Source organism: Pollicipes pollicipes, unplaced genomic scaffold, assembly GCF_011947565.3.
Source record: "Pollicipes pollicipes isolate AB1234 unplaced genomic scaffold, Ppol_2.1 Scaffold_7262;HRSCAF=8765_pilon_pilon_pilon, whole genome shotgun sequence".
In the NCBI taxonomy this organism is placed as follows: Eukaryota; Metazoa; Arthropoda; class Thecostraca; order Pollicipedomorpha; family Pollicipedidae; genus Pollicipes; species Pollicipes pollicipes.
In genome coordinates this window covers 21,385,230-21,399,495 of record NW_023597055.1, presented here as the reverse complement: position 1 = coordinate 21,399,495, position 14,266 = coordinate 21,385,230, and the positions used below count along the sequence as shown (strand labels likewise).

The window sequence follows — 14,266 nt, the reverse complement described above, 5'->3', positions numbered from 1 at the left end:
CAGCACCGTCGCACCTGCCGCGCCGCCTGCCCGGTGTGCGGCCAGCGGGCGGCGGACGTACAGCGCCACATGCGGACCCACCACCGGGACACGGAGGTGACGCCGAGCCTGGCCAGGTGAGGTGGGGGAGGGACCTCGGGAGGGAGAGGAGACCTCGGGAGGCACCTGCGGACCCACCACCCAGACACGGAGGCGGCGCCGGGCCTGGCCAGGTGAGGTGGGGAAGGGACCTCGGGAGGGAGAGGAGACCTCGGGAGGCACCTGCGGACCCACCACCCAGACACGGAGGCGGCGCCAGGCCTGGCCAGGTGAGGTGGGGGAGGGACCTCGGGAGGGAGAGGAGACCTCGGGAGGCACCTGCGGACCCACCACCCAGACACGGAGGCGGCGCCGGGCCTGGCCAGTGAGGTGGGGAGGGACCTCGGGAGGGAGAGGAGACCTCGGGAGGCACTGCGGACCCGCCACCCAGACACGGAGGCGGCGCGGGTCTGGCCAGGTAAGCTAGGGGAGGGACCTCGGGAGGCACCTGCGGACCCACCTCCGGTAGTCTGGGTCAGTCACCTGGCCTGATGGTTTGATGTCCACCCCGACCCAACTCGACCCGGCTGGGCATGTTCACTTGAACTGACCTGTGATTTGTACCGACCTGGCCTGACCATGAATCTTTTCTGACGAGTGGCTTGACCGACCGCGCTTAGGCTGGGCCTGAAATTTACAAAGGACACTGCGACCGACTCGCACCGAGTGATCCAGACTGCGGCGGCGCGCGCGGCGGGTGCCGACCTCGCCTGACCGGCGCCCGTGGCCTGACCCGGCGCCCGGCCGTCCCCAGGAGCCGGCGGCGCAGTCCCGGCACGCCGGCGCCGCCGCCGCAGCCCAGGTGATCGAGTTCAGCAGCGTCAGCACGCTGCGCGAGCAGGTGAAGCACGTCAAGACGCCGCGCTGCACGCTCAAGCTGCGCCGGGCGAACCTGGTACGTCCGGCCGGCGCTCGACCGCCCCGGCCGCGCCGCCGCCGGTCCACGCCGCGGCGACAGGCTCGGCTCTGCCGGCCCCGGCCTGTACTGTGTTGTGACCAGCCGCCGAGCTGACCATTTTGGGGACAAGTACACTTCACCAATCCCGTTGATGGATGTTGTTCCTGTGATAGATGGCGTGAAGCGTGGTGCGATTTTACCAGGCTGCGAGGCTGGACAGGCTGCCGCACCGGCTAGCTGGCCAGGCTTGTTTGTTTATCTGGCCACTTCGCACCACTGGGATGGGACGCGCACAGTCCCGGGTACCCCTGGGATCACGGGCAGTGGTGATCCGGAGCCGTTAAGTTTGGGCCGCGCGGTCGTGGCTGCCCGCTGCCGGGGCTGAACTGGTGCTGAACGGCCGCCGCTTGCGCCTGCCCGGCGGTGGTGCCGTGTGGTGCGGGCCGGAACCGGACAGGGTGCTCGTGCAGGGGTGTCCGACCGCGGTGGTGTGATTTCGCCGGTTTGGTGCAGGCCGACATGGACAAGATCCAGCATCTGAACGTCGACAACAAGAGTTTGAGCGCCGCTCTCACATTCGGACGGGTCACACAACTGCGTCAGGTGAGTCAGCGACTCGCTGGTGTGCCGGCCCTGGCGTGTTTACGGGGAGAGAACGTAAGTACGTGTCGCACGTACACGAACGTTCTGTTGTGCTGCTGCTGTGTGCGTGTGAAACAACTGCTTGCGAAGCAAACAGTCGTCTCGTACACATCTTGAGACGTCATTAAGGTGTACTTATGCTGTCCTCCTTTAGCGTCGGTACGTTCTTCCTCAACTATACATCGGAGGTGTTTTAAGCACTGAGCTATCAGTCTATAGTTTTGTTTGTATGGACCAGGTTTATGCACCAGCTGCAGTTCCGTGCCCTAACGACCGCGCCGAAGCCATCATGCATAAGGATCATTTGACGAGAACGTTTCAGATTGGAAAGTACCTGGATGCTTCTCCTGTGTGCCTAACGGCCACCGCTGACTCGATGTCGCGCCCACTGGCCCGATGCGCGTGATGTCTGAAGGGTGCCGTGTGACATGTGACGTGACGTGTCGGCAGGTGCGGTTGAGGTGCTGCACACTCTGAAGGAGCAGATCGAGCACCTGCACACGGCGCACCCAAGGGCAAGAGCTGGTGTCGACGCTGCAGGACGGAGTTCGACAGCAAGCAGGCCAATGCGGAGCACCGTCACGGAGTGCAAGCGGGTCAACGCGGCCGGTAGGCGGGCCCACGGCCACGGCGCCGCGCCCCTCATTGGCCGATCGGCGCCGCGGTGTTGTGCAGCGGCAGCAGTCCATTTGGCTCGGTGGCTCGTTGCTGTTGAGCATCTGTGGGCCGTGACTGGCTTCGTTGGTCCAGAGTTGTGTTTGCACGGTTCGGTTGATCAATATTTTCCTTCCCCACTTTTTTATGACTTGGGAGCTGTGAACTGTTACACGTAGCCATTGACTGCTCAGGTTTACAGCAGGTACTAACTCTTTTGCGGACGGCCTAGTGTCCAAAACGTTTAGGCACCCGAATGTGTTAAGAAAGAGTCACGCCAACGTGTTTACGTAAATTCATCTAGTGTATTTGTCGTCACGCAAAATAGCTCGTTTGTGTTGATAACGTTTGGTCACATATTGCTTTGTTATAACTAACGTTATGCAGTCTTTCAACGTTCATTCAATCACCTTAACAGTTTTGAACACTTCTTGGCTTGCACACTCACGGTGCTATCAGCGTAGAAGCAACTAATGAACGAGTGCGACAATACGAAGACTGTCATGCGAGTAAGCTGTCGATAGCGTAGCTCTGCCCATCAGCCAGCTGTGCTCCAGACTCATAACTTTCTACGCTTTGGCACATGTGGCAGCGTCTTTCTCCACACACCGCTGCGGCGAGATTATTATTACTATTATTATGATTATTATTATTTTCAATAGTATTATTGCCGTTATCATTATATTATTATTATTATTATTATTATTATTATTATTATTATTATTATTATTATTGTTATTATTGCGAACCTTCAGGAATCCAGCGAGTGGCTATTCTAACGCCGCGTCAGTACACACTACATAGATCAACACAGCGATCAGAGTAACACGTGCGGGAGCCGGACACCGTCTGGCGCCGTGACGGGCTGTGTGTCGTGTGGAGGCGGCAGCCAGTGTAGGCGCGCTCGGCCGGGCTGCGATCGTGGACACTGACGCGCCGCGGCGGTCGCCACCAGGTGTGTGCGGCCGGTGCGGTAAACACGTCAAGCACCTGAAGACCCACATGAGGACGCACGACTCGCCCAACAAGCGGAAGCGGGAGCCGGTGATAGGGCCCGACGGCAAGATGGTGAGCGCCTCGCTGGCAGGTGAGTGCCGCTGGAGAGCCGCCACAAGGGGAAGGAAGGGGGCGGCGAGGAAGAGGAGCGAAGCGGTCCTCCTGGTCCTCCGCGTCGCCGCCCGGCCGCCTCGCTGATGTGCCTGACGCCCCGTCCGCAGGCGGGGTCTGCAACATCTGCAAGAAGTTTGTCTCGCACAGGCTAAAGCGACACGTGGACTCCCACATCCAGCATCCGTGCCCCATCTGCAAGAAGCTCTTCAGCCGGGAGGACGTGATCGCTGGACACATCAAGGTAGGGGGGGGGGGGGGCTTGAGGACACTCTGGGGTTCGGATCGACTGCTTTCGCGTGGTGAAAGGTTGTTGCATGTGGATGTTTAGGACAGCCGTACGTGGGATTCCGAGAATGTGGGACTCAACTGATATAATTTGGGAGATGTTGGATGCTACGGATGTGCTTATTGGAGGTTAGATGCCACTGATATAATAACGGGGATGCGCAAAGCCATCATCGTGCCCCCGGGAAGTGCCTTCTCTGCCCGCTTCACTATTCTTTACATCTGGGACCGGGTTCTCTGTACGTGCGTACTCCGCGTAAGTATAAGCCTGGCCGGGCCGCTGGCTGTCACGGGGGCGTCCAGCGCCAGCTGGTGCACCCGACACCCGGAGCCGCGCTCAAGACCGCCTCCCACTGGAGGCCGCCGCGGTGCTCACCCTGATGTTGCCGGCAGCGCGTGCACATGGAAGGAGCGGCCTTACGTCTGCAACCACTGCGGCAAGGGCTTTTGTCTCCCTCTACAGCATTGCAGCGGCACGAGATGATCCACACCAACTCGTACAAGGTAAACGCTGTGCTCTGCTAACGCTGTGCTATGCTAATGCTGTGCTCTCCTTCGGCAGTGTGGAGTCCTTGTTTCCCAACAGTCATTGTGCTGTGATCCTCATGTATCAGCCCCGTTCAGCAGAGGATACTTATTTGTGACTTAAACAATTATGCTGTGAACTAACGAAGCTTGTTGACATATGGTATCCACGTTGTGCTCCCGTGTACCTGAATTGCCTTGCCCTCCATGGCGTGTCCATCGCCGTAAGAGCAGCAAGTCAGCTGACATCTGCCGGTCAGCTGACGTCAGTCAGTCAGCTGACGTTAGCCGGTCGCTGTCCGCTGGCTAGAGTTGACTGGTCAGCTGACGTCGGCCGGTCAGCTTGACGCCAGTCAGTCAGCTGACGCCGGCCGGTCGGCTGTCCGCTGGCTAGAGCTTGACTGGGTCAGCCAGGTTCAGCTGACGTCGGCCGGTCAGCTGACGTCAGCCAGTTAGCTGAAGTCAGCCGGTCAGCGGCTCAGCTGACGTCAGCCGGTCGCTGTCCGCCGTCGGATGGTCAGCTGACGCGTCGGACGCCGTCACGGCCGCCCGGCTCTAATTCTGCCCTGTCCCGCGCCCCCCGCTCCCGCCCCCGGCCGCAGGTTCTACTGCCAGGAGTGCGGCGACGGCTTCCGCCAGAAGCAGCAGCTGACGGCGCACATGCGCCACAAACACGGCGTGCTGGAGATCGAGTTCGAGGACGTCACAGAGTCCACGATCCTGGAGGAGATGGCCGACGACGCCGTGGCCAACGAACTCAGGTGAGTCTCGTCGGGCGCCGGGCGCCGGTCAGATATCGCCGCGGCCAGACATGGGTCAGGGGTCACTGCCGCCCGGCATGGGTCAGCGCTGTGCTCAGGTGGTCTGCGCTGCGCATGGGTCAGCGCTGTGCCGCGGATGGCCGCCGTCTGGCGTGGGTGACGCGTCGCTGCCGCCGAGGTGGAGACGGGCTGGGTCGGCCAGGACTCGGAGTAAGCTGGTCGGGAGTGAAGAGAGGGTTAATCATCGTTGAGCGCATGCTGGGGTCGTAATGAGGCCGGTCAGGCCCCGGGTAGTGGCGCGGGTCAGGTCGCGGCTCAGATCAGACCGAGCTCAGATCGCGGCTCAGATCAGACCAAGCTCAGGTCGAGGCTCGACTGAGGGGAGAGGGGGGGGGGGGGCTCGGGTCAGACCGAGCTTGGGTCAGGGCCCGGGACATGTCAGGGTTCCGGTCAGACCGAGCTGAGGTCGGGGCTCAGGTCAGGGCTTGGGGCAGGTCTGGCTCAAGTCAGGGCTCGGGTCAGACCGAGCTCAGGCTCTGCCCTCTGGAACGCGGTGGTGTGATGCCGTCCAGTCCGTGTGCCGTGTGATGCATCCAAGAGCCCCTCCAGGCAGCACGGCCAGGTGGATGTCTGCGTGCCCGTGGTGGTGAAGTCGTCTGAGGACAGTTCAGATATGGCCGCGCTGAGAGTGGCGCCGACATCTGATGGGAGGGCGGCTAATGTCGGAGGTCTGCTTGCTTCTCTCATGTGTATGTTCGTTTTAGTGATATGGCCTCTTCGTCGTCGTATCTGTATAATCAGTATGCAACAGACGGGATAGCTTCTCTGACCGCGATGGTCCCAGCTTCCGCTGGTATCACCTGCAACAGATTCCACTGATTCGGTGTAAGGTGGCACGATGGACCCTTGCGCCCATGTTGGCGAGCGTCCTGCACCCTTGGTCCTTCCCGTCCCAGCGGAGCGTGTCAGCATGTGTCCATCTGAACAGACCTCCGCCGGGTGCGACGCCGTGTTCACGGCTCCACCCACGCCGCCAGTCCCGGGCTCGACTGACAGCGTGCGACACCGATGTGGCCCGGCGTGACGCCCGGTCTCTGTGACGTCCGTGTGAAGCCCGTGCGACGTCCGTGTGACGCCCCGTGTGACGTCCATGTGATGCCCGTGTGACGTCCGGTCTGTGTGACGTCCGCGTGACGCCCGTGTGACTTCTGTGTGACGCCCCGTGCCCGTGTGACGCTCGCGTGACGTCCGCGGGACGCCCGTGTGACGTCCGTGTGATGCCCGTGTGACGCCCTGTGTGATTTCCATGTGACCTCTGTGTGACGGCCGCGTGCCGCCCGTGTGACGTCTGAGTGACGCCCCGTGTGACGTCCGTGTGACGCTCGTTTGACGTCCCTGTGACTCCCGTTTGACGCCCGTGTGACGTCCGTGTGACGCTCGCGTGACGTCCGCGTGACACCCGTGTGACGTCCTGTGATGTCCGTGTAACGCCCGTGTAACGCCCTGTAACGTCCGTGCGACGCCTTGTGTGACGCTCGCGTGACGTCCGCGTGACGCCCGTGTGCCGGCCGGCGCCGGCAGGTTCTACTGCCAGGAGTGCGGCGCCGGCTTCCACTCGCGCCGCCAGCTAACCGGTCACATGCGCCGCAAGCACGGCGTCGCCAACGTCGTGTTCGAGGACGTGCAGCTGCATGTGACCGACCACATGGTGTGAGAGGGGCGGCGACGGTGACTGACTGACGACCACGTGGTGAGAGGGGTGGCGGTGGTAACTGACTGACGACCACGTGGTGAGAGGGGTGACGGTGGTGACTGACTGACGACCACATGGTGAGAGGGTGGCGGTGGTGACTGACTGACGACCACATGGTGAGGGGTGGCGGCGGTGACCGACTGACGACCACATGGTGAGAGGGGTGACGGTGACTGACTGACGACCACATGGTGAGAGGGTGGCGGTGGTAACTGACTGACGACCACATGGTGAGAGGGGTGACGGTGGTGAATGACTCACGAAAACCCACATGGCGAGAGGGGTGGCGGCGGGTGACTGACTGACGGAGCCACATGGCGAGAGGGGTGGCGGCGGTGATGACTGACGGGAGCCCACATCTTGAGAGGGGCGGCGGGGTGGTTATTGACTGACAAGAGCCCACATGGTGAGGGGCGTGGCGTCTGTGGACTGACTGGCGACCACATGATGAGGGAGGGGGGGGGGGGGGGAGACGGCGGTGAATGACTCACCAGAACCCACGTGGTTGAAGAGGGGTGGCGGCGGGTAACTGACTGACGGGAGCCCATATGGTGAGAGGGGTGGCGGCGGTGACTGACTGACGATCACATGGTGAGAGGGGTGGCGGCGGTGGCTGACTGACGACCACATGGTGAGAGGGGTGGCGGGCGGTGACTGACTGACGGGAGCCCACATGGCGAGAGGGGTGGCTGTGGTATCTGACTGACGACCACATGGCAAGAGGGGTGGCGGGGGTGACTGACTGACAAGGACCGGACCGCCACTGCAGGGCGGGTTCGCCGGCTGCGGCGCCGGGACCAGTGATGTTTGGTGTAGGTGAGAGTGTAGTTAGGTTTGTTGAATTAGGTTAAGTCTATGACATTTCGTATGTTTTCCACCGTGTTGACTATCGTGTTACATTGTGGCATGGTTGAGTCTATTTCGTTTACCTTAGAGTTTAATGGGTAGTGGCCAGGTGTTGGTAGTGCTCAAAAGCGCGCAGGTGGTATGTTGGGGCTATTGATTGCCCCCCCCCCCTCCCCCACCTACCCCTCCCCCCCCCCCCCCGTTAGCGGGGACTAAGAAGACGCGTTGCTGGGTGGTTTCTGTGGCTGTGAAGGCGTCCGACTGATGGGCTGATGCTACTGAGATCTGCAAACTCGTGCTCTCTGGTGGTCATTGGGTGGCCAGGGCCCGTGTGCGCCGTATCTGGAATTTCCCTTCACGGGACCCCTGCGGGATACGCACGTGCGGAGCAAGAAGCGAGACGCACGAGACGTGAGACGCGAGGCGCACAAGGCTGGGGCCCGTGTGCGCAGTATCAGCAATCTCTCTTTACGGGATCGCTGCGGGATGCGCACGTGCGGAGCAAGAAGCGGGACGCATGGCCGTTGTAGCGTGCGCTCCGTACTGCGTCATGGCGAAGCACGCGCTGAGTGCCGTTTTACTCTAGACTTCTGAGGCAGCGAGACAATCGCTTGACGACGGCCTTAGCTCAATTCTCATCGATTGATCTCGAGTGGGAAGGGGGGGGGGGGGGGGAGGCGTCGCAACATGGCGTGAAAGCCCAACAAGAGCTTCCAGCCGCGCGCGTTAACATTAACCTCCTGCCACCTATTTGAAGGAGCACAGCAGCACGACGGTGTGAAGCCGCCCGGTCGGCCCCCTGTCAGCCGTGTGCCGTCGGTTGCCGCGCCGCTGGCTGACGTCCCCCTTCCCCGCCGGGCAGGGCCAGCTTGAGGCGGTGGAAGCGGCGGCCGAGACGGGCGGCGAGCAGGCGGCCGACGCGACCGACGGGCGCGCCGCGCCGCCCGAGCAGCGCCAGGAGTGGTGGGGCGACGACCAGGCAGCCGCGTACTGAGCCGCCGGCGGGACTGACCCGCGGCACGGCGGAACGCTCTCCTCCGCTGGTGGTGCCGACGGCCAGCGGACGGTTGCAGGCGTGGCACGAGCGCAGCCGCGGCATGAGCGGGCCGTTGCGGAGGGCCGCACCGTAACGATGAGACGCCTTACCAGTCACAAAGCATGTGGAGAGGGTTTGCAAACTCCATCGTCTGTTGTATTGAACATGCATTAGGCTGGTTGCTATGTGCATGTGAAGATACTAGGTGGTGTTGACCAAGTTGGGTATGGTAGGAGCCTTGTGGAGCCGCTTGCAGGAGGCAGGTTCATCGGTTCCTTAGACAGTGTGCTCCATTGTGCCCCAAGTTGGCGTCTCAGCATGTTGTGAAAACTGAATACATTTTGAGAAATGGTGCCCTGTAAGTTTGTACCGTTCTAGCTTACAAGCCATTTTGTGTGTCCTAACAGTTTACGGGACATCGGTTCGAGAGTTATCTCATGTGACGTTGTCTGATCGGAATACATGCATGTTCTTGCCTTGTATTTCGTTTGTTGCGCGTTCGGATCCTTTGGAAAATTTACGGTCTCTGGGCTGCCGTGGTATCAGTAAATTAAGCCCAGAGCATATGCTTCTCGACGTTGAAAAAAGTTAGAGAAGAATAGTGCATTCAGATAATCAAATTTAAGACTTTGCGTGCAAGATGAATAAGCGCACAACTTTCGCAAGTTAATGGCCAGCGTGGTTTCGATCGGGGCCTTGGAACAATGCGGCAACGTGGTAAGTGTGGAGACAGGGTTCCGCAAACGTGCTTCGAAAAACACCTCTTGACTCTTTTTCGTTGGAAAAGTCCTCATGAAAAACGTCAAGAAATGGCTTGCATTCATTTTGAAGGCATGCTGCATTTCGTGCACGAGTAATTTGCTATGGCCAAACTAGTTCCGGGGGTTACAAAAAAGATGAAGAACAGTAGTCAGCTGACCCAAGTTTATTGTAAGGGCAGGCATCGTCCGAGACTGCAAAGTACCCAGCGGCGGAAGGTAGAAGCCGTGGGTGTAAGGCGATCACGGCACGGAAGGCTGGATTTCGCGTGGGTGGCTTCCGAGGCGTCAAGGTGACGCGGCAGACGGGACGGATTCTGTGAGTTGGATTCCGTGCGGAGGGCGCTCGACGGCAATTTAGGTAAGTGTTGAAACCGCTCTGCTGTCAGCTTTTTCAGGATATTTTATGTGCTGTTGGTGCCTGTAACGGTCATAGTGATTGGAACACGTTTCTGACGCCATTAGATATTTTAGCCACTAGATGCGATTTGCTTTGTTATAGGAGCTTCTGTAGGCAATGTCAGTGTCTTGCTAGTTGACCTGTCAAGAGTGAGATCAGTGGTGTGTTTGGGGTGCAACGTTTTCTCACTGCAGTTAGTTGTGTGAATGATTAAGGTTGACAGATATATGCCTAGCCACATACGGCTGTACATGCATGGGTGAAGCAATGCTTGGCTGAGTCTGGACAAATTCTAGTTATGCATGCATGGAACTACATGCAGAATGCATGCATGTTAAATGCTGGAAGTCTTTTGAGTGTTCTTCAGTCCAGCTACCTGCTAGCCAGGCTGCAAAACATCCCTGTTGCACCAAGCACTTGGCATAGCCAGGACATTGCAGCAACAGTTTCAGTGCATGCACATAGTTAATATGAATGCTAAAATTTTGAATATTTGCCACAAGGTCTGCAGTGCTTTAGTCCATGGGGAGATGATATTTCAACCAATTGTCGTGTTGCAAAGATAGTCTTTGACAAGGAAGCTCTCAAATATTTTTCATGAATAAATAGATATGAAAATTCAGCTCAATGTTTCTGGCCTGGGCTTGGCACACATAGGCATCAGGTTCAGCTCACCAAGGTTATGCAGACATTCTGCACATTGGGTGGGGAAATTATATGAAATGGGATTTCACTCTATTTTTGTGGTTTTGCCATCTGAATCAACATTAAGAGACTTTGAATGAGAATGAAAGTGCTGCTAAAGATAAAAACTGACATTTCTTCCAATGTCATGAGAATCCATTTGAAGCATGGGAAAGCCTCTTCACTCATGCAAATATACAAAAGGGTATATGGTGATGTTCTGAATCATATGGTATTATGGATTTAAATCAAGCACCAGTCTGGCACAGGTGATTACAGCTCCCAGGTTAGGATATCTATGCACATGTGTCTGTGTCCAAGTGGATGCACATGCATGTGTGTGTATTTCTGTGTGATGAGTGTCAGCATATGTCACAACTTACAGCTGACATTTCAACTTCTTACAGAGATGCAGTCATGCATACCTTAGGCTCAGGCGTTGATATTTCTGTGATACGTTTTTTAATAATAGCAAATCAGATGTTGTCGAACAGCAGTTTGCAAGCAGAGTTCAATATGCTCATGATTTATAATCAGAGGATTATTTTCCCATCATTGGTAATGTTGGATATGTATGTAATGTATGATGTATGATGTATAATGGATATGTACAACTGATATGTATATATGTATAAAATAATGGATGTTGTAGGCAGGATTTACATGCACATGACAAGTTCAAATGTTGGAGAACTATGATTGCAGAGCAGTGATATTTTGTATGATTGAAATTTTGAAAGATGTTGGGTTGTTTTTTCATAGCCTCTGCAATTCATAACAAATACTTGGTGCTGCTTCTTGAATGCAAACATTATGCAGATGCTCACATGCCAATCCTGCCCTGGCAAACCAGGACATCACTGATCATCATTGTGCTGCAGTGACGTCATCGCGGCACTTCAGTGACGTCACGGTCCGGGCATGTCGGCTTCGGCCAGCCCGGCGCGGCTGTCGGCCGCCTTTGACGACGACCTGGCGTTCGCGGCCGACATCAATGCCCGGATGCGCGTGCCCAAGCGGATCCAGGTGACGGGCGAGGGCGACGACCGGTTCCAGCAGCATGCCGGCCTGCCGAACGGCGCCGGCGCCGCACAGATGAGCGTGCCAGACCGTATCGTGGTGCTGGGCGGCGAGCGGCACGGCGCCGGCGGCGGCGCGCCGCGTGAACTGCTGCTGGAGCGCGCCGCGCAGCCGGCGGCCGCAGACGACTGGGGGGCGCGCGTGCAGGCGCCGCCGCGCGTGCTGCGCGTCGACGAGCACCTGCTGCCGCCGGCCGAGCCGGCCTCGCCGCCGGAGGACTCGCCGGAGCGGCGGCCGCGCTCCGAGCGCAGCCTGGTGCTGCGCGAGCAGTTCTCGCCGCCGGCGGTGGCCGGCTACCTGAGCGCCGGCGAGGAGCTGGAGCTGCTGCGCCGCCAGCTGCTCAAGGTCAACCGGCGTCTAATGCAGATTGAGGTGGAGAACCAGCGCCGGCGCTCACGCGAGGTGATGCTCTACACGGCCGGCGTCGCCTACTTCGTGATGAAGGTCATCCTGTGGATGGGCCGCTCGCTCTGACCGGCGTCTCGTGCCGCCGGATGACAGTGGCCAGTGTTTGGGGGCGCGGTGCGTGGTGGCTCTCGCTGTGGGCTTTGGGGAGGACCGGGCGCGTGTAGAGCTGCCGGTGCGCCGTCCCAGTAGTGGCTGGTGGTTGTGTGGATGCTGGCTTGGGCCGGCGGCCACAGAGCCCCGGTCGCTCTTGTTTTAGTGCGCTGTGCTGGTGATAGGGACGTTAAGTAGACCCGCTCTTGCACGTGGTTAGTGGTGCCATTTACTGCACGTATGGGAGTTGCGAGGACAGGAGTCTGGCTGCGTGGTGACCTGGTGGACCACCCCTCTCCTAGCCACAGGTGGATGCCCATTGCCGACCTAGGACGTACAGAGATGATGAATTATATTTGAACGTCCTTTGGATGTGCATGGCTCGCTTGATTTATCGATCCCTTCCCCTGGTGAGAGTGCACATGACTGCTCAGGCCGCACCGGACGGATCGTCTGTGGTCCTGGCGTGTCGGACCGAATGACTGAATGCGTTGTGGCGCTTGTCCTACCCGACCCGACCCGTGTGGTCCAGCCCGGCTGCCGTAGTGCAGTCGGTCCGTAGTGCAATGTTTGACGCGGAGGCCGGCGGCCATCTCGCCAGCGTTCGCCGGCCTGGAACACGGCTTCGGCCGCCGCGGGATGCTCGTGCGCCTCACTGTCAGCCGTACCTGGTTTCCGCGTCTGTCCGATGTCTTCGCACACCCGTCGGGGGAGGCGTTTTAATGCTGCTTGGATGGGTGGAGTAGGAAGGGATGACACTGCACACTGGCTGTAGCAAGGTGGGCCATAACCCCGGGTCATTTGTTAGGCGGGTGGGGATGTCTGTTTACGCCTGTGGGTGCCGTGGGCGGTATTTTACGCGTCTTTCTTGCCCCCCCCCCCCCCCCCCGGTGCGCTAATAATCCCCGATGAGCCCTGAATGTGTAATACATGACGATTGACATTTATTTACATGTTTTATTCGATGTTTTTGTTTTCTGGAGTCCACGGGTCCACGGGAAAAGGGTGGGTCCATGGACATGTGGATGGCGTAGCTCACATCAGTATACTACTGGTATGAGCTACGCCATCCTTGTGGCGTTTTTGCATGCGAGCCTGCCCGGGCGAGGTGTGATACAGGAGTCGATGACCGTGACGGGAAGAGTAGGCACTAGCACCAAGCGTAGAGCCACCCGGGAGCTGCGATTAGTTCAGAGAAAGGCGGCGACATTTGTTGGTTGCTTTCCGTTTTCATTCCACGTGGACGGGTCCTAATATTTGCGAAAGTTGAAATCACAACAGGTGGCACCACCTAACCAACCCGCTTGGTTCGGTGGTACCCGCTGAAATGCCACCAAGCCGGTACAGTCACCTCCCGGCACCGATGTGATGTTCCGGAATCTCCCAATGACTGACCCTATTTCCCCCTTTCATTCATTGCACGCCTCAACCCGTTTGCTTGAGACACGGAGAACGTCAACTAGATAACTGGACTGGAGACATGGGGAACTTCGGCGTTAGACCGGTGAACTTCTCCCCGCCACGAGTATCTGCTTTTTGTGTGGTCCGATGCGCACATTAGATTTGCCCCCACCGGGGAGGGGGGCAAACGAAGTTTTACCAAATTCATTGCAACAGGATACGTTGTCATTGCACTTCGTTAAAAATGGGTCTGTCTTTGATCCAGTCCGTCTTCATAACCATGAGTAACGCTACCAGACTGGCAGTCCTCAGAACTTTCACCTTAAAACCCCAGAAGTTCTGTTCATTCCGCTAGCACGGGCACAACAGCGCGTTCTGGGCACCTGGCTTCCGCCTCGAGCCACATACGTGAGACAACAAGTCACGAGTCTGCACTATCACGTGCACGATACATTGCACGGCAAATCCAAGCAATCACAAAGTGCCGCAAGAGCTTGACATAGCATATCCGCGGCATTACGATCAACACCAACCCATGCTAAGCTGCGACGAGCAGTGACAGCTTGCCGTAGCAGCCAGCGGCATTAAGACGTGCCATCGACGATACCGGAGTGACCAGGAACAGCAGGTTCGCAGCCACACGCAATCACAATCCTTATGAAGTCACACGAGCCGCCTCGCCAGCACGTCGGTACAGGACGCCTCAGCGCGTCCCGGCCATCACTTTCAATGACTCGGGATGGTATGAGCCACACTCAATATGTAAATGATGCATCTTAATGTCAAACGAAGTCCCTGCACAACACGAACGCACAAAATGAATGATATGCAGATATATGCGCATACGTGGCTATGCC

General features: G+C 58.2%; 2 protein-coding genes across 2 annotated transcripts; both read left to right on the top strand.

Annotated features, from left to right (window-relative positions):
* The first annotated feature begins 1,755 nt into the window (after positions 1–1,755).
* Positions 1,756–6,667, top strand: LOC119113570 (zinc finger protein 155-like). Its single transcript, XM_037237864.1, has 8 exons — positions 1,756–1,777; positions 2,069–2,227; positions 3,228–3,359; positions 3,490–3,623; positions 4,061–4,171; positions 4,535–4,635; positions 4,795–4,953; positions 6,535–6,667. Exons 1-8 carry the CDS (start codon positions 1,756–1,758, stop codon positions 6,665–6,667), a joined length of 951 nt encoding a protein of 316 aa, XP_037093759.1.
* Positions 6,668–11,278: 4,611 nt separating this feature from the next.
* LOC119113569 (transport and Golgi organization protein 11-like) lies at positions 11,279–12,942 on the top strand. Its single transcript, XM_037237863.1, is given in 3 exon segments — positions 11,279–11,559; positions 11,635–11,657; positions 11,790–12,942. Coding segments are annotated over 3 exon segments (450 nt in total). The 5' UTR covers positions 11,279–11,351; the 3' UTR covers positions 12,009–12,942.
* The last annotated feature ends 1,324 nt before the right edge of the window (positions 12,943–14,266 follow it).